Consider the following 19,929-nt stretch of genomic DNA (forward strand, 5'->3'; position numbering starts at 1 on the left):
GTGTGATTCTAGAAAAGCCATTGGGATTTAGCCTTAGCTCTCTGTGTGCCATATAGAGATAATAATACTGACCTACCATGTAGAGCTGAAGGTCTTGTGAAGATGTACATGGAACACTTGAGTAAAAAGTAATTTATAAGTAGCAAGCAATAAGCCTATTTGGAAGATACGGCTGAAGAAAGAGTATGGTACTCATCACATTTTCCATATCTTAACATGCAAAATCAGCAAAAAATATGGCTAAACTCTGGAGTTTATAATGTGTCTGGAAACTGGCCCTTTTGGGCTAAACAAGTTTCTCTCATCTACCACATATGTAATGCTGTACATTATTATACCACCTTTCTTTGCTTTCCAGACAGTGGATATAATTCTCCCCTTCCCATTTTAACTTTACAATAACCCTAGCAAATAAGTAAGTTTGACTCTCTCACAGCTACCGTTGGGCTTTGGATCCAGGTCTTTCAAGGCCTGCCCTTAAGTTTTCCTCTTAACAACCCTGTCAGCTTTTTCACTTTCGAATTGTAGCCACGTAATGGATATCTATTAGGCCCGTGGTGGTGAACCTGTGGCACTCCAGATGTTCATGGACTACAATTCCCATCAGCCCCTGGCCAATTGGCTCTGTGTGTACAAGAACATGCAATAGAGTTATGGAGATATGGAATATGGAGAAACCATATGGTAGTCACACTGCTCAAAGACACTGATGAACCAGTGAAGGCTGTTTCAATCCATCTGCACTTACAACAGCAATACGTAGAGTGGCCCTTGAATGAGCTCTTGAGAGTCACACCTAAATAGTTCATTTGTGACTGAGCCACCTCTGGAATCATTGCCTTCTTTGCACCCCTATTACCCATAATGCTGAAACCATAATATGAAGGGCTCACATTACTTTCTGAAGAGAAGGGAAACGACTTCAAGCATTCCTACAGTGTGCATGCTTGGAAAAGCAAGAACTGGAATCTTTTCCCCTACAGTTAGTGCTTCCAAAAAGCTGACATTACCACGGTCCATTAAACAAAACCAGCATTTTTCCCCTGCCAAAGTACAGATATTAAGTACAAAAAGGTTTCCATGCCAACTCAAACTCCTTCCCCCTTTCCTTTCTAGGTTTCTGAGCCCATGTCTGGTCTTTTCTAAACTTTTTCAAGTAGACTTTTCAGGGGGAGGAATGATAAAACGCACCCCCCCCTTTCTAAAACGGTTTTTTAAGTAAACTCATTTTATGAGGAGAAGACAATAATGAATCAATGGACTGGAGAACCCCTTTTTGTGTGGTGTGTGCCCCCTCACGAATGGCTATTAACGTATGAGCACATCTCTTCAAGCTTTAATTCTGAACATGCTGAAAAGCACAGAAAATAAACGCCATGGTGATTTCTAAGGTGAATTTTGGAGGAGCCCAAGAATCTTACAGTTAAAAAGGAAAAAAAACCTCTTGTGAAACCCAGTTCAGTTATAATTAGGAATAGCTGACTTAGCCTTTTCTTGGTGTGACAGGCGGATGCTGTGACACCATTGCACGTACTAATTGATTTAGCAGTTTGGTCAGCCACACTCCCCAGAAGTGCTGAAAGATCAGGCAGAGAGTGTTGGAAACAGGTGGACAATCAAGCTATTGTGAGCTGTTACTGCCATTCATGTAGTATGTTTTGTTTCAGAAGGTAGCCATGTTGGTCTGCAATAAAACTGTTAGATTTGATTGGTTCTGGTGGGTTTTCCGGGCAGTGTGGCCGTGGTCTGGTGGATCTTGTTCCTAACGTTTCGCCTGCATCTATGCCTGGCATCTTCAGAGGTGTATCACAGAGGGAAGTCTGTTACACACTTAGATTTGAGTCCAGTAGCAACGGAGAGATCAACAAAAAGTTTCAGAGTATAAACTTTTGAGAGTCAAAGCTCCTCAGACATCTGAGGAAGGGAGTTTTGACACTTGAAAACTTATACCCTGAATTTTTGTCGATCTACTAGACTTGAATCTTCATGTAGCATATTTCCCCACTCAGCAAGACTTCCAATAACCATGTAAGCAAGGACAGTATTACTGTATTATAGGCTACAGAGTGGTCAAATCTGGAATGAGTGTGGAGCCCAAAGAGACAGTGGCTTGACTAAAGGCCCAGCTTCTACAACCACCAACCTGGGATGGAGGCATCTCCCTTGCTCCATGTGGAGGCGCAACAATGCCACCCTGAAAAGCCTCACTGCATCAGCCTGATTTTCAGACCTGTGGCAGGCAAGTATCCCCACCTCCCTTGCAAGTGCACATTCTGACATAGTGGTTCTCAACCTGTGGGTCGCGACCCCTTTGGGGGTCGAACGACCCTTTCACAGGGGTCGCCCAAGACTCTCCGCATCAGTGTTCTCCATCTGTAAAATGGAAAAATGTTAGGGTTGGGGGGCACCATAACATGAGGAACTATATTAAAGGGTCGCGGCATTAGGAATATTATCTGTCTCCTAAAAGAGAGGCACCCCCCCCACCAACTAAGGGCTTGCAATGCAATGAGAGAAAAGCCAACTGAGAAACAGCGCAATCTTTGGTACTTGCATGTGTGGGAGGGGAAGGGAGGGGTGGGGAAGACTCTGCTCAATCCTGCTTGCACAGGCATTGTTACCACACAGCTCTTGAGAGTGTCAGTACAGGGAGGCACAGCCATGAGGGCCCTGCAAGTTTGAGAAGTAACTCCCAGGGGCACAACTTTTGTGAGCCGCCTCGAGCCCTTTTGTGAGCTGCCATATTGTGAGCTGCCTCGAGCCCTTTAGGGGGTGAGGCGGCCTATAAATCTAACAAATAAATAAATAAATAAACTGTTGTCCCAAGAAGTTACAAGCCAGTCAGGCACAAGGGAGAAACACTGAGGAGGAAGAGCCCAGCTTCGAGGGCATGGTGTGGCCTGGAAACAGGGGAGGGCGGGATTTTTTGAAAAGGCGCCACTTTTCAAAAATGTGCTGAAGAGGAGCTTGTGCCTCTATTAGCTACACTCCCCTTGTGCCTCTATTAGCTACACCACTTCCTCAGTGACCATACAGCCCACCCTCCAAAGCAGCCTTTTTCTCCACTGGAACTGATCTCTGTAGATGAGCTGTAATTCCAGGAGACCTCCAGAGCTCACCTGATGAATAGCAGTCCTATACTCACAACAGCCGCTGGAATGGGGTTGTCTGCAGTGGTGGGATCCAAAAATTTTAGTAACAGGTTCCCACGGTGGTGGGATTCAAACTGTGGCGTAGCGCCAATGGGGATGGGCGGGGTACGACGGGGGCGTGGCCAGGCATTCCGGGGGCGGGGCATTCCTGGGCAGGCCTGTGGCAAGGATGCAGCCCCTGTGCCGGTCCTTGGGCGGGAAACGAATGCACGCAGGCGCAGGCTGCCACACACGCCGGTGCACCTCCTGCTAGACTGCTTCAAGTTCTGCGCGCGACTGCTGAGAGGAGGGGCATAACTAAGGCAAGAATCATGTGGCAAAATCACCAATTAGTAACCCCCTCTGGGCACACACAAATAATTAGTAACCTACTCTTGAGAACCTGTGAGAACCTGCTGGATCCCACCTCTGGTTGTCTGGGAATTAAACCCAGGACCTCTCTTGCAAGTGTAACCTTTACTGTGCCACGACTTACCGCTTGTGTGATGCCTATCTAGTGTTTCCAGTCTCCAGGTGGTGGCTGCTATCATCTCCTGCTATTATAACTGATCTCTAGGAGACGGGGATTAGTTCATCTGGAGAAAATGGCCACGCTGGAAGGGGAACACTATGGTGTAATATCTCCTCAAAGTCCCTCCCCTGACTTCACCCCCAAATCTCTAGATATTTTGAACATGGAGCTGACAACCCTTTCCTTGCCGTCCATCCTCTCACCCTTCCAAGTCTTTCTCATAATTAATAGGATTTTTAATAAAGACCCCATCACCTTTTAACAATCCAGATATCCAGACCATTGTTTCTTGTTATTTCTGACTCTTTGCTACGGGAGATAAACTAAGGATTTTTTAAAGTAGGTGTTTTCTGTGTTCCCTGTGGGGTTTATTGAACTAGTAAGAACAGACTCAATAACTTAACTGAAATTGTTCATGGGGGCACAATGATAAACAAAACAAGACAAGATTTCTCTTGCCTTCCTTTTCCTACACATTGTGTATTTTTTTTGTTTATTTTGAAAGCCAGTATATTGTGGCAATTAGAGTCTTGGATTAGGATCTGGGTTCGAATTCCCACTTTTCCATGGAAACTTGCTGGGTGACCTTAGGACAGCCATACATTGTCAGCCTAAACTTACTTCACAGGGTTATTGTGAGGTTAAATGAAGAAGAGAAAAATATACGCTGTCTCGGATCCCCACTGAGGAGAAAGATGGGGCACAAATGAAGTACATAAATAAAATGTATTTTTATACCCCCATCTGGATACAGCCACATATATGGGTGTGCGTGCGCGTGCGTGTGTGGCTGCATCCACAGAGGGGTATGAAAAGGCACTCCTGCCGTGGCAAAAGCAGCCATTAGAGAAGAAATGGGGGGAACAACATCTCCCCCCACAAAAGCTCCCATACCACTTGCTGATACCCCCAACAAACTACCGGTAGATAAGTTTCTTCAGCTGTTCAAATCTGAACCTTCCTTGTGTTGCTGACCTGCTGACCTTTCAGCATACGTGCATGTTGGCCTTGCTCTCTACAGAGGGCAAGGGAGCATTCATTGAACCAGGGGGCATGCATTGAAAATGCTGGGGGGAAGAATTAGGACTAATAAAAGGAAACACTTCTTCACACAATGTGTGATTGGTGTTTGGAATATGCTGCCACAGGAGGTGGTGATGGCCACTAACCTGGATAGCTTTAAAAAGGGCTTGGACAGATTTATGGAGGAGAAGTTGATCTATGGCTACCAATCTTGATCCTCCTTGATCTCAGATTGCAAATGCCTTAGCAGACCAGGTGCTCAGGAGCAGCAGCAGCAGAAGGCCATTGCTTTCACCTCCTGCACGTGAGCTCCCAAAGGCACCTGGTGGGCCACTGCGAGTAGAAGAGAGCTGGACTAGATGGACTCTGGTCTGATCCAGCAGGCTAGTTCTTATGTTCTTATGTAGAGGCACTGTATGGGAAACTGTGACCTACCAAGTAGAGCTCCATGACTCTCCACCTGAGAGTCCTGGCCATTCCCATAAACCACAGCCCTACAGAGTTGCCAACTCTGGGTTGGGACATTCCTGGGGGTGGAGCCTGGAGGGAGGAGGACAGGGAATTCAGTGGGGTGCGTTTATAACCCCCATGCTCAGAATGGGTTGACCCAGAAAGGGGTGGAGACTCAAAGCAGCAAGAGGCTGCAGAGCTCATGTAGTTTGGAGGAGATAAGGCTGCCAGACTCGGACCTTGATTTGTATAAGCCCTTAACACCTTGTTAAGGGTTTTTTATGTTTGTAATGGGTGAGAGTTCTCCTGGAAACCTTCATCATGTTGAATCCTGTTCATCAAGCCCTTGGAGTCTTCAGGAGCCAACCCACTTGCAAAGAAGAATTGGACTTGGCAGTATCAGTAGACTGTAAATATGACTTGAAAATGCAACCTGAACAGGACCTTGAAGTGTGATGTTAAATATTGATGTTTGATGTTATATGTTAAGAAAGTAAACCATTTTGTTTTGTTTTTTAATTTGTTGTTGCAAACTCATTCCAAGTTCTGCCCCACAGAACCCACAGATAGAGGTTACACGTTTCCAAAGAGTCCACCCTCCAAAGCAGTCATTTGGAGATCAGCGGTCATTCCCTGAGATCGTCAAGCCTCATTGGAGATCTTCAAGCCTCATTGGAAACTAAGGCTCATTCCGCACATGCAGAATAATGCACTTTCAAACTGCTTTCAGTGCTCTTTGAAGCTGTGCAGAATGGCAAAATGCACTTGCAAACAGTTGTGAAAGTGGTTTCAAAACGCATTATTTTGCATGTGCGGAAAGGGCCCAAAACTCAAGGCTTGGCTCACAACATCAATGCTGCATTTTGAGTCTTGTGGGCAGTGGATCCCGCAGTGGCCCTGTATCTATTTCTGAGGTGCTTACAGGAAGTACTGCTCTGGCATATGAACGAGGTTTGACCTTCTAAAAAAATGCAAGTGTGGGAGCAACCTCTTTTGTTGTGTCCCACGAGACATCTTGGGTCCCTCAATATCGTGTTCTTTGTAAAAAAGGAATAACTATGAGTTTGGAGCCTGGGTGAAAAAGGTTGGGTTGGGAATCTAGAGTTCATAGTGAGGAGAACAAGAAGAAAGAAACAGGCTCGATGTGACAGAAATGTGTTACTCTTCCCATTTCTCAAACACAAAAGGAGCAACCCGTCAGCACAATATTCATTTTGTTTCTTTGTTTGCGAAAATCAGGTTTTGTGTCTCCTAAAGGACAATCTCTTATTGTATTTACTGATCTGTTGAGGAATAAAGCTGGAATTATGAAAAGGGTAGGCCTACAGCTTTCAGGACTTTTTTTTTTTTAACTTGTGTGAGCACTTGGCTGTTGATTGATTAAATTTACATATATTCACATAATGACAAATCTTCAGGACGATTGCCTTTTGAAAGATTTATGAAATAACTGGATATTTAATCAGCAAAGGTTGCTGTTGGTTGTCAGATGACAAACACCATTCTTTGTATTTTCTTAATTTCCTGTTTCAATTACATACTGAAGCCAAAATGTCCAAAACAAAAAGCAAAACAGAAAACCCCCAGACACCCTACACACCCTCCAGTCTTGCTCTACCAATTAATCAAATAAGGATCAAGGACGGTACACAATGTTTCCTTCTTCATTTATACTTTGCATGGGGCTGTCTCAAGGGCTGATCCAAACATCCAAACTAGTACAAAAAAGCCTGGAAAGCAATTCTGGTTTACTCTTTGTGTTTTCCCTCTGTCCATTACCCACTGCTGTACATGTCAGGTTATGGCTAACACATGCAAACCATATTAAACTAATCTAGGTAGCGGCAAGCTCCATTTCCCATTTTTTATGAGATCTATCCCACCCAAGGAATTAAGACAGGCTCGTACAGTAGCCAGAAGATTTATAGTGAGCAGGCATAAGAAGATAATGAGTGGTAGGGCTGCCAGGTCTCCCTCATCTCAAGCCCTGAGTGGGTGGTGCCTGATGATGTCATGGATAAGGTCCAATGATGTCATGGGGTAGGACAGCAATGGCGAACCTTTTCGAGACCGAGTGTCCAAATGGCAACCCAAAACTCACTTATTTATCGCAAAGTGCCAACAAGGCAATTTAACCTGAATGCTGAGGTTTTAGTTTAGAAAAAACGGTTGGCTCTGAGGTGTGCGTTACTTGGGAGTAAGCTTGGTGAAGCAACCGTGCAACGCTTTGAATGACCCTAGGAGTTTACTCAGAAGCAAGCCCCACTGCCAGCAACTGAGCTTACTCCCAGGTAATGGATTATGCTTTAGTTCTTCCCATGAAAATCAGTGGGGTTTTCCATCCCCCCACATGACAAACTCTGTGCGCGCATGCCCACAGAGAGGGCTCTGAGTGCCACCTCTGGCACCCATGCCATAGGTTCGCCACCACTGGGGTAGGACTTGGTGTTGTCATATTGACTGGAAGTACTTCCTCACAGGACTAGTACCACATAGTACATGTGAATGCGTGTACTGATGAAGTTGGAAGAGATGGACTATTCATTGCACACGAAAATTAAAACCAAGACTTAACTATCTGCTCAGTGTCAGACTTAGTTCAGCTGTGAGAGCCCGATTATTGCTTCCCATGTTCAATGTATATGCTCATCAATCACAAGTGGGGACACATAGAGATGTTTTAGAAGAAGCCAGTGTGCCAGCTAGCTGACACAGCTCTGGATTTCAAAAATGGGAATATGCTCCAAACTCTGGGGTTCAGGGCCCTGGCAATTCTAAAGGAAAGAAGAGAAAGTTGCTATCAGAAATCACCTCAAAATAGTTCAAAGTAAATCTGATATGTTCAAAAATGTTGCTTTAAAAAAAGTTAACTTGAGTTGGATTTTTAGTCCTGGGTACACAAGTGTTCCCTTGGACTAGATGACCGGTGTACATGTTTTTCACACAGGCAAGTTGTAGCAAGTTGGTTTGAAATTAATAGTTGGAAGCAGATATTAGTCATTAAAATTAGGCATTCCTTTTTGTGCTTCTGCCTCTGCCTCTTGGCTCCTCTTTCTCCTTTCCCTACCATGAACAGAAGAGGCAACTCTAAAGTAGTATGAAGCTATCCAGTTTTCTACCCAACATGCTCACTTGTCATTCTGGACATTAAAGAGGCATCCAACAAACAAGAAAGGTGTCATGATATATAAAAAAGAGAATAAAGGTTCACAAAAGGGTCATCTTCAAGTTAGCAGGAGTTTGCCCAACACAGAGGCTGGAGACAGTCAGTCTAGGGTGACAGTCAGTTAATCTTTAACATGATTGGTGAGTTCAACTGTAACTCTAGACCAATGAGAGGCTGATGCCGGGGTGGGGAAAAGTATCCTGTTGGATGCATGCATTGTATATGCTATGCTAAGTTGAGATAGAGTCTGAGTTGAGTTCTGTGTGTGTTGAACTTTGTTCTAGCTGAAGAGTTCTGTATAGCTTTATAGTCTTGTATAGTATAGTCCTGTGTAACCTTGCAACTGCTAAAGCAAAACCTTCCTATGGAAAGAACATCTTGCGTGGAGAGTGTTCTTTTCCAAGTGTGGTAGAAGGATGCAGTGAGTGCAAGAAGACTATAGACCTTCTCATCTTACCAGAGTGACTCCGCTTTAAACTCTGCTGATAAAAGGAAGCAAAGGATTCATGTAGACAAAGTGATGAAAATGCAACCTGGACTCTGCAGGATTTGACTCAGTTCTGCAGGGACTATAAGATGGAGATGTTCCGCCAGGCCTATGGTTGAGGGCAGTGATGGTTTTATACCACCTGGGCTCCCTTACTGGGCCCTACTGGAGTGTCTCTCCTGCAGTTGGCACCTCCTCTACCTGCAGGAGGCGATTCCCCCTAGGAGACTAAAAGTTGTAAGTGGAATCCTGATTGTTAGGGCACCATTTTAAACTTTTAAGTATTAAGTAACTGGTTTTAATTTATATTGATTAGTTTTTAAGATTGTATGTGTGTGTTGTCATCAGTGTGAGTCTAACTTTGTTGGGAAAGAATGGGATATAAATTAAACAAACCAAAAGAGCAAATAAGTATGAATTTGGTCCGTCTGGGATTAACGGACTCTTCTCTTGTCTTGCAACTTGGACAAAAACTGCTTCATATTATCTTTTATATCCCTATAACAAAAAAGGACTAGAGACTCTTTAAAACTAAAAGTGATGAATTCAGAGAACATGATTTTGAGATGATATTGCCCTCCCCCCCAGGTGCCCCTGTAGTTATGGGCTAGGCTTAGGGAAATCTAAATGGTGCGTCCAATTTTATTTTTACACCAAACCTGTGAGGTAGGCTACAGTCAAGGTCATAATATGAACAAAAAGGGGCATGTGTTCAGTAGGAAACAGTTGCTACGGGTGAAGGATATAGGCCTAGGCCCTAGTGAAACATAATAAAGACCCCCTCCAGCATTTCAGAGCTTTTTCCAAAGTCATTTTCTACCCTTTTCTGTGTGATCATAAGGACTAGATGCTTTTTAAAGTTTTGATATTTGCATTGAAGTAAATGTGTTTAGGAAGGTATGCTTTTGCTTAGAATTGCATCGTAAGAGAGAAATCCCAAGCACATCTAGGTTTCTCCAGTACACAAGGATTAGTTTGAAAATACACACAGACTGTCTTAACCCTGAGCAATTCCCCAGTACTTTAATTGTTTACCTTGCTAATTATACCTCCACATTTCTTATGCAATATCACCATTCACGCTGAATGTTATCTGGCACAATTCCTTTAATCGTGCCGAATGTCTGATTCAGCAATTTGTGGGGCTTTGCCCAGCAGGGGCATTCTTATCATCGACGATGAAAAAAAATGCAGCATAGCTCTAGACTTGGGCACCTTTTGATCCCTTATCACTTAGGTGCACCTGGGACAATGCAGGTCCCAAGAACAAAAGCTTTGAAAGGGAAAGAGACAAGACCCCTTTGTGTGGTTTGCATTAAATAATTAACCAAGCCTAATTCACCCGTATTCATGATACAGTCAGGCATCTGGAAACTGCCTGACTTGACTCTTGGTCATCATAATTCCTCCTTAGAAGCTCTCAAAAGTATAGAGACATTCAGTTCCATTTCACGTGCGTCCGTCCACTAGGCGCTTCTTGCCACACAGATAGAAACACGCCTGATTATGTATACTTTACTCACCCTTAGGTCAAACAGATGCAACCCAATATCCTACGATAAACTCTGAATGCAGCAGATTTTTTCTAAAGTCTGCCGTCAAATAAGCTTGACATGTTTCATATCCGTCTTTGCCTCTGTTATCACCGTGAATCACTTAAAATTCCTTCCTGAAATATCAATACTTTCTGTTCTTGAAAAACACAAACTGGTAGCCAGTAATCTGATTCAATAACTGCACAGTAATACATCAGTACTGATGTATTGTAAAAACAAAAACAAATTGGAGGGGGGGGGCACAATTGGGTGTGAAGATAAAATTGCTGGGTTCCGTTTACACTGCCCTAAGCCAGGCCTGTAGCTACAGGGGCATTTGGCAGCAATGCCCCCTCAAAAACATGTTCTGCCCCTTCTCTAAACTCCTCACTTCTATTTTCAAAAAGGAATCTCTAGCCCTTTTTGTTATAGAGATATAAGAGAAAATATGAAGCAGCTTTATGTCCCCACATAAGAATACATAGCTTTCTGTTGCTAATACAGTCACAATAACATGTGCCCTACATGATTACCAGAACAAGAATTTTGTTACACAGTATAGTAACCTCCAATCAATTATTGACTTAAAGTTGTTTACCATTAGTTAATTACTAATCTCTTTGCTGCCTACACACCTCTTGGAAGCATGCCCCCGTCTTGTCCCCCAGCCCTAGTTGACAGTGCAGTTCAAAATGCCATGCAAAGTTCACCATGCATTTAGCTATTGGTGGTCTTTCTAGTAGAAAAATCTTTTTCCAAACTACACGTTTCAAGTCTGGCCACCTGGAGATCTAGGACGGCATAATGCTAAATCGGGAAAACTTCCGGAGCAACTTATTTGAGGAAAAAATAAATAAACAAATGCCATGCCACCCAGGCAAACACAAATCGAGGCACAGGAACAGAGTGCATTGCAAGGGTGGGAAGGAGAAAGGGGGGGGGGCTGTGAAATCCAACAGAGAAAAATGCAAAGACTTTCCCAGATGCTTAGGTGGGGGTCCCTAACCCTTGCATCCGGCAGACTCATACTACTCAGAAAACATTCTTTGTGCTTACCTGATTTGACTAGCATTGCTCTGTACAGCCCAGTGGCCTCAGGTGGGATTCTCACCTGCTCTTCCATCCTCTGTGTCAAGAAGCCCTTCCTTCCTTAGGATTGCTCAGGGCTGACTGAAGCCTCCTCTCTTCCCCGCCTCCTTTACCTCTGTATGTTTTTTTTAAGTGTGCATGACTTTTTGGCAGGATACGGCTAAGCTCTTTCACTTCAGCAAGATCTTTTCACAGGCAAGGAGAATAAGCAAGTCACGTGACCCTTGAGTGGCTGTATAGTGGCTGCCCTCCCCTGCTGACAAGCACAGCCTGATCTAACAAAACCATTCCCACTTAGATCCTGTCATATTACATTACAGCTCACAGGCACCAGCCCACACCTTAAGAAGGGGGCCTTTCAAATTCCTCTGCGCTAGGTTCCGTGTCCCTGCTGTGAACCAGGGGGGAGAAAAGTGCAATCTTGCCTTTTGTACAAAGGAACTGTATCGGATATTCTTTTTTTTTCCCTTTCCCCCAGGAAGAATTGTCTGTGTGTATATTAGCACGTGGGTAGTGTGGTGCGAAAGAATGAGTTGTAGAAACCAGCCGCTGCCTGTGAGACGAGGAGCCGCTGGAATGGCAATTTAGACAGGAACATTTGCAGCGCGACTCCTACGCTTTGGAATCGCGAGTGCCAAATCAGCAGAAGCATCATCGCTGCGAGCACCCTGGTTGAGGCAGTCAAGAGAATGCTTCTCTTACAGATGCATGCCACACTGAGGAGAAAGGCCCAATCATGAAGCAGGTCACAGTGGGCTAAGTCAGTCACTGTGGAGTGGGAGGAAGTGCTGTACCAGCTGCCTATTGGACAGGTAGACTGTCTTGCAAAGATATCAGGCCTGCCGCGGGTCCTGTATGAGTGCCTGCAATGGGATAAACAAAAATCTGTAATGGTTGCCTAGTAACTACACCAGGATGTTGAATGGTATAGTATAGCTTGATCTTCTCGAATCTTGGAAGCTAAGCTGGGTCAGCACTTGGAAGGAAGACCTTCAAGGAAGAGTCTTCAGAGGCAGGCAATGGCAAATTACCTCTGCATCTCACTTGCCTTGAAACCCCGCTAGGGTCAATATAAGTTGGTTGACAGTAACTACATCATACGTATTTCAGTATCTTCACATACACGCTACAGGCGTCAGTGCTATCAGTCACAGACCAGGAAAGGGATTTGGGCGTCTTAGTTGATAGTTCCATGGGAATGTTCAACCTCAGTGCAATGCAGCAGCTAATATGAAAAAAGGCTAGGGATAGTTAGGGAAATGTGAAATCTTGATAATAAAACTGCAAAAGGTGTCATGCCCTTATATGCAAAACAGTAGGATTGCGATCCAGGTGGGGTGGAGTAACTTTGTGTTCAGTTCTGATCGCCACATCTCAAAAAGGATATCGAAGAGATAGAAAAAAGTGCAGAGAAGGGCAACAAGGATGATTGAGGGACTGGAGCACCTTCCTTATGAAGAGAGGCTGCAGCGTTTAGGACTCTTTAGTTTGGAGAGCAGACGTCTGAGGGGGGATATGATTGAAGTCTATAAAATGATGCATGGGGTAGAAAATATTGACAGAGAGAACCAGGGGGCATTCATTGAAAATGCAGGGGGAAGAATAAGGACTAATAAAAGGAAACATTTCTTCACGCAACATGTGATTGGTGTTTGGAATATGCTGCCACAGGAGGTGGTGGTGGCCACTAACCTGGATAGTTTTAAAAAGGGCTTGGACAGATTTATGGAGGAGAAGTCGATCTATGGCTACCAATCCTGATCCTCCTTAATGTCAGATTGCAAATGCCTTAACAGACCAGGTGCTCAAGAGCAGCAGCAGCAGCAGCAGCAGAAGGCCCTTGCTTTCACATCCTGCATGTGAGCTCCCAAAGGCCCCTAGTGGGCCACTGTGAGTAGCAGAGAGCTGGAATAAATGGACTCTGGTCTGATCCAGCTGTCTTGTTCTTATGTTCTTCATCAACACGCAGTAGTGTATGAGGATAGACATGAGTTCCGTATAATTTTTAATAGCATGTATAGCAGTGGTTCTCAGCCTTCCTAATGCCGCGACCCTTTAATACAGTTCTTCATGTTGTGGTGACCCCCAACCATAAAATTGGTATATATAAAATATAAAAAGACTGTTTTCCGATGGTCTTAGGCGACCCCTGTGAAAGGATCGTTCGACCCCCAAAGGGGTTGCGACCCACAGGTTGATAACCGCTGATGTATAGGGTTGCAATCCCATAGGTTTAGGTCAGGGGTCTGCAACCAGCGGCTCTCCAGATGTTCATGGACTACAAATCCCATCAGTCCTGGCCAGCAGGGGCTGATGGGAATTGTAGTCCAAGAACATCTGGAGAGCCACAGGTTGCAGACCCCTGGTTTAGGTCAACACATAGACTGAAATGTCTGGTTGAAACACTTGAATGCCTAAATAGTTTTGGCAAATTATGGGACATAGAGATTACTTGTGTTGCCTGACAAGTGCTGAAGTGGGTTTTATCGCACATTTGTGGTGCCAGATGTGAAGTGAAATGTGTGGTGAAATAGACATTGCTGAGGGCTGACAGTTACAACCATAGATTTCTGTAGCTTTCTAAACTCAAACTTGAACATCAGAAGTGTGTGGGAGAGTCTCATCATGATTCCCAGTTAGAAAATTGTGGCTACATTTCACATGCAACAAGTTCAGTGCGGCTTGAAGGTTTGGCACCATTCTTGGTTCTCCTGGGTCTTCCTCCAGAATTGCAAGAGTCAAGTCCTTAGAGACCAAGAAGATATTTTGGGGTACAAGCTTCTGAGAATCAAAGCTCTGGAGACTATCTGCCCAAGGGAGCATTGGCTCTCAAAAACGTATGCCTTGAAAATCTGGTAGGTCTCTCTACGGTTATCCTGGACATGATTCTACCTGATTTACTGCAGACCAACATGACTATCCTCGGAATTGTCCCCTAAGTTGGTTGATGTTAAGAGGATGAATGGAGTCTGCTAGGTCTCAGCCAGGATGGTACTTTCCCATTTACTGTCTTTCCTTTCAGCATTGGAGGAGGGTGAATCTAATTCTGCTGGTGAGCCGGCAAGAAGGAGCTTTGCTTTGTGTGTGAACTGGTTTGAGCAGATGAACCAGGGGGCATTCGTTGAAAATGCTGGGGGGAAGAATTAGGACTAATAAAAGGAAACACTTCTTCACGCAACGTGTGATTGGTGTTTGGAATATGCTGCCACAGGAGGTGGTGATGGCCACTAACCTGGATAGCTTTAAAAGGGGCTTGGACAGATTTATGGAGGAGAAGTCGATTTATGGCTACCAATCTTGATCCTCTTTGATCTGAGATTGCAAGTGCCTTAACAGACCAGGTGCTTGGGAGCAGCAGCCGCAGATGCCCATTGCTTTCACATCCTGCATGTGAGCTCCCAAAGGCATCTGGTGGGCCACTGCGAGTAGCAGAGAGCTGGACTAGATGGACTCTGGTCTGATCCAGCTGGCTTGTTCTTATGTTCTTATAGTGTTCTGTTCCTGTTCACTCTAGACTTTTTGGAATTTGGAAACAGTAGAAATTAATAAATCAGCAATGATTCCATTGCTTACAACAAAAGGAACAATAGAACTCCACGCTTCTGTGATTTAATACACTCAAAACTATAGAGTGTTGCCAGATGACAACAAACTGTGATGTCAGTGGCCTTAGGACAAATGCAGAATGTACTTATTTTCTAAACTTATCTTGTTTTCCTTCAGGTGACTTTTGAGCTTCCAAGCACTAGATATTAACCCCAGTCTAAGATATGCTCCACTTTAACCATAAACACCAGTTCAGCAGCTCAAACCAGGCTCTGGCATTTGACAATTTTGCATTGAAAACTGCAAAAGGCAGACTTGAATAGCTTCTGCAACAACACAGTGTTGCTGCGTGGAAGCAACAGACTTTTCAATAAGGATTTTTCCCTGGTTTTCTCCTAATTCACACCTATGGATGATACATACCTGCAAAGCAAATGAGCACAGGATGTTCAAAGAACGATGCTTCCGGCAAGCACCTTTCACGTCTATAACTGGAGTTATCACCCTTCTTATGAAAGAAGAGCAGTGAGAACAGAATGGATTCTCCCATACCTGCTATACTAGCTGTCTGTTAGTTTTCCAGGTTTTGTTCATGCCACAGCAACTACCTGTAACGCCCATTATGGCTTAGATCTCATACATTTTAATATAGCCCCTCTCCTTGTCACTTACCAGGGAGGGAGATGCTGAGCTTTCTGTTTAGAAAAAAAAGATAAGTGAAAGGGTATGGTGGGTACACCTGACAGAGAGTATAACCAGAACTTTGGGCAACGCAAAGTGTTCAGCAGCAGAACACACAATAGAATTTCAAGATGTTGTGTGAAAACAATAATAGACAAGACAGGATAAATCTATCAACAGTTAGCACACACAGTGGTGTAGCACCAATGGGACAAGGGGGAGCGATGCCCTGGGTGATGCCGCGGTGGGGGCGGGCCATGGAGGGGCGGAGGCGGGGCATTCTGGGGCACGGCAGGGCGGGTGGCACCGCCGTGGCAGGGGCGCAGGGCATGCGCGTGCCCCAATTCCCCCTCGCTCTGCCCCTGAGCAAACATGATAACTAAGCAGAACCTCTATGTTCAGTAGCAGAACAATCATTGTTATATTGTGACAATGGATATCTGTTAGGCTTGGGGACTTGCTAGGCTTGTGGGCTTTGGAAGGACACTCAAGGGAACTTTGTTTCAGTTAAGGTTTATCTTTTTCACTATTTTTTCAGTTGATAGTTCATGTCCCACAGTTGGGTCACAACTCAAAGCAGGTCTAGTGCCATCATAACACACTCTCTCTCTCTCTCTCTCTCTCTCTCTCTCTCTCTCTCTCAGTTGTTTATTTTCAACAACAGAAAGAAGATGGACTAGAAAGAGACAGAGAAAGGGAGAAGTAAAATAAAGATGGAAATACAAAGGAAAAAAATAGAAGTGGTCCCTTCTTGCAGGTTGAGAGTGAAGGTGGTTCTGAATCTATTTAGTTTGTAATATTATCATGCTAGAGCATTGAGCAAAGATACGTTCTTGATGATTCTGCAACAATGGAATATTTCCCCTGATGGAGGCCCCTCTTGGCTCCCTGTTTGCCTGTTTTTAAGGAATTAAAGATACCATCATTCTTGAAGACTGCCAACGATTTAGAGGTTCTGATGGAATGTGATGCTTGCATTTTTACAAGATTGCTGTGTTATTGTCTGCAAACCTCTTTGAACATCCCAAGAAAAGCAGGCTAGAAAAGGTTTTAAGTACGAGACCCACAGATGTTTGTGTTGTGAAAGGAGCGAGATAATGAAGTCATAGGGTTTGAGGAGTTCCGTAATAGACTTCTTGGATCAAGACGAAAGATTTGATGGTTCATTCTGCCTGAAGACATCATCAGCTTATGAACTAATGGTGGGATTCACTGCCAGTGAATATTGTGATGACCATGAACACAGATGGCTTTAAAGAGAGATTAGCCAGAAGTCCTTCAGTGGCTACTAGTCATGGTAACTGAAGGGACCTCCACATCTAGAGGTACCAAATATCAGTGTGAAGCAGGGGAAGACTTTGATCTCCATGTCCTATTGGTTGGCTGCTATGTGAAACTGGATGCTGGACTAAAAGGGACACTAGTCTGATCAAGGAGGGCACATGTCATATTTTACTTCAGTAGTAACACCTTCCCTTTCTCCCCGATGGGGACACAAGGTGGGTTATATTGTTCTCATCTGTGAGTATGTGATTGGCTTAAGGTCACCCACGGAGCTTCCGTGGCAGAGTGGGGATACGAACCTAGGTTTCTCAGACCCTATTGTGACCCCCTAACCACTATTTCAGATGTGATCACATCAAGAGCTGCTCTTACATATGAACTAGGCCCAAAATTCTCAAAATTTTAACTGCATAAGAAAGTTCTGATTGTGCCCCAACGATGTGTGTTAAGTTCCAGAGGGAACAATGATGGTTGCAATACCCATGTCAAAGACCACAGCACTTTCCTCTATGCAGGTCTTCAGTAATACTGAGGATGGGAGGCCTGTGCAGGGATCCAAAAATGCATCAATTACCTTTTTCAGTAACTGTCTAACCCAGTGATGGTGAACCTATGGCACGGGTGCCAGAGGTGGCACTCAGAGCCCTCTCTGTGGGCATGCACAGAGTTCATCATGTGGGGGGGAAATCCCCCCCCACATCTAGGCTGGCCTGGGCCACTGGGCTCGATTATTAGCATTAAACCTAAGACCTAATTTTGGGGAAGCAGTGTAGGTAACCCTGTTAAGCGCTGTTAAACCCCACTGATTTTCATGCAAAGAACTAAAGTGTGATCCTTTACCTGGGAGTAAGCTTGGTTGCTGGCAATGGGGCTTGCTTCTGAGTAAACCCTCCTAGGGTCGTGATTCACCCGTTGGAAGAGATGCATGGTTGCTCCAAAGACCCCCCCACCATAATGTTTACTTCCCGGTGTAACGCATAGCCTCGGAACCAACCATTTTTTCTAAACTAAAATCTCAGTATTCAGGTTAAATTGCCGTATTGGCACTTTGCAATAAATAAGTGGGTTTTGGGTTGCAGTTTGGGCACTCGGTCTCGAAAAGGTTCGCCATCACTGGTCTAACCAGTTCATGTTCCAGGTACCTTTCAATTTGCCCAGCACCCTGCATTCAGGCATGCTGCAGCAAGTTCACTGAAAGGTGATTTCAAATGTCGGCTGGTTATTGTCTTAGGATTTGTTTATCAGTCTCTCTCTGGTCCTCCTTTTCATGCGGCTCATGCTGGGTTTAGTATCAAAACGGAAATAATGGAGAATATATTGTTATGTTATTCTAGGAGTTGATAGGATTCTCCCCAGGTATTCTGGCCAAGGCCATGGGCAAGATGTAGACTATCAGTCTTAGTGAGGTGGTAGAGAACCCATTCCTGCTCTTCCCAATGGGCCTGCTCAATCCTAAAAACACCAGGGGTGAATAATGAGTGGAAGGCAGTTCCCTACCTGTCAACAGTAATGAAAACAGGGACATATTTGATACAGTGACAGCTTTTATTGAGTTGTGGAGTGAGTTATGGCACAGAACATGTAACAGAGAAATGGGATTTCCAGACTTCTGTGTAACATGAAACCCCCTCAGTTTCAAAAAGTTACATGATATACAGGTACAACAGGAGCAGCCATGTTTTTCCATTACTATTCTGGGCAGATTCACACCTGCCACCATCTATTGTGCACTCTGAGAAGACCAGGAACCCAAACAGGACAGTTTCATTAGCCCATAGCAGGACAAAGATGCTGACTCTTCAGAGGTACAGCTGGATTCCCATTGGTCATTGCTGCTATTGTAGATCTCAAATGCAGTAGGAAATATTCTTCACTGTATGCTGAATGATTTCCTGGTTGCCTCTAGGGAGACAAGAGAGACATCCACATGGTGCTGAAAATGGGTAGCAGATGTAACACACAGGTGTAGCAATTAGATGCTATTTGGGTGCGCCAAATAAATAAAATGTGAGAGAGGATGCTATCGTTAAGACACTTTCCCTTTCTACCTCATTCAGCATTTGTTGACAGTTTGTATACTCCCCCCCCCCCCCAACCCAAAGACTACATTAGAGAGTAATCTTTTTGGGGAGGCGATGTAACCATTCCAACAATACTCACCCACTAGCTGTAAGGAGCTGCAATGGAACACTGTCTGCAGCTTTTGTTTATTCTGTCCCACTGGACCAGGTTCACCTTCTGCAAGGAAAAATTAGTCATGAATGTTTGCCAGGCTGGAGCAAAGGATGAAAAGCTTTGCCTAGGGTCCACCAGCAAAGGTGGCTGTTTACGTGATGGGAGCTTATCTAGGTTTGAGAACATGTGGCCCCTTTCTGCACAGTGCAATCAGAATCTGGACGAGGGCCTCTATTGTCATCTGAAGAATAAGAAAGGGTTGTTAAACAAATATACAACTTCCCCTGTGGGAGATGGTGGATGGGGTGTGTGATTCACTCTGTGGCCAGTACTCGAGTGTTTTGAATAGGGGTGGTAATTATGGGTGGGATATCTGTTCTCACTCAAACAGGCCCTCTCCATGCTTACCGATATGGGGTGAATTTTCTGCCCCAGATGTAGAGGCTGAGGTGAAGTTCCCGGTAGGTCTTGATAACTGGCATCCCGATTTACCTGTAAGAATTCTGAAAAAGACAGATGAGATCCCTCTTTGTTCCATTCTTTGTTTTCTCTGGTTGTTAGTGCAAAACACCCTGTCACCAAAGGTCCCACTTGTGTGCTCCAAAGGAGCGCAGAATCTGAGGTGGAATTGCTTTAAACATGATCCACATTTTCTTTGGATCCTTTGCATTTTGGAGGAGGGGGAAGATTAACTTCTGGAAACATTGATAGGCTGCTCATAACAGCTCTAGATCTCTGCTGCTAGAATATGCATTTGTCTGAGACAGTGCCCTCTACTGCAGGAGAGAGACCTGAGCAAATTCCTTCTCCCCTGAAAAGCAACTGGCTCT

General features: G+C 44.5%; 1 protein-coding gene across 3 annotated transcripts in view; it reads right to left on the minus strand.

The window, feature by feature from the left end:
• Positions 1–19,929, minus strand: part of FAM107A (family with sequence similarity 107 member A) — a 69,366-nt gene that overhangs the window by 26,920 nt on the left and 22,517 nt on the right. Inside the window, exon 1 of one of the 3 annotated variants that reach the window (XM_048491256.1) lies at positions 11,381–11,597. The exons of the other annotated variants lie outside the window; for them this stretch is intronic. Within the exon in view, the coding sequence (XP_048347213.1) occupies positions 11,381–11,447 (67 nt within the window). The 5' untranslated portion in view covers positions 11,448–11,597. Of the gene's footprint in view, positions 1–11,380; positions 11,598–19,929 lie in introns of those variants that run through there. 3 annotated transcript variants of the gene reach the window in all.

This window comes from Sphaerodactylus townsendi, linkage group LG03, assembly GCF_021028975.2.
Source record: "Sphaerodactylus townsendi isolate TG3544 linkage group LG03, MPM_Stown_v2.3, whole genome shotgun sequence".
Taxonomy (NCBI): Eukaryota; Metazoa; Chordata; class Lepidosauria; order Squamata; family Sphaerodactylidae; genus Sphaerodactylus; species Sphaerodactylus townsendi.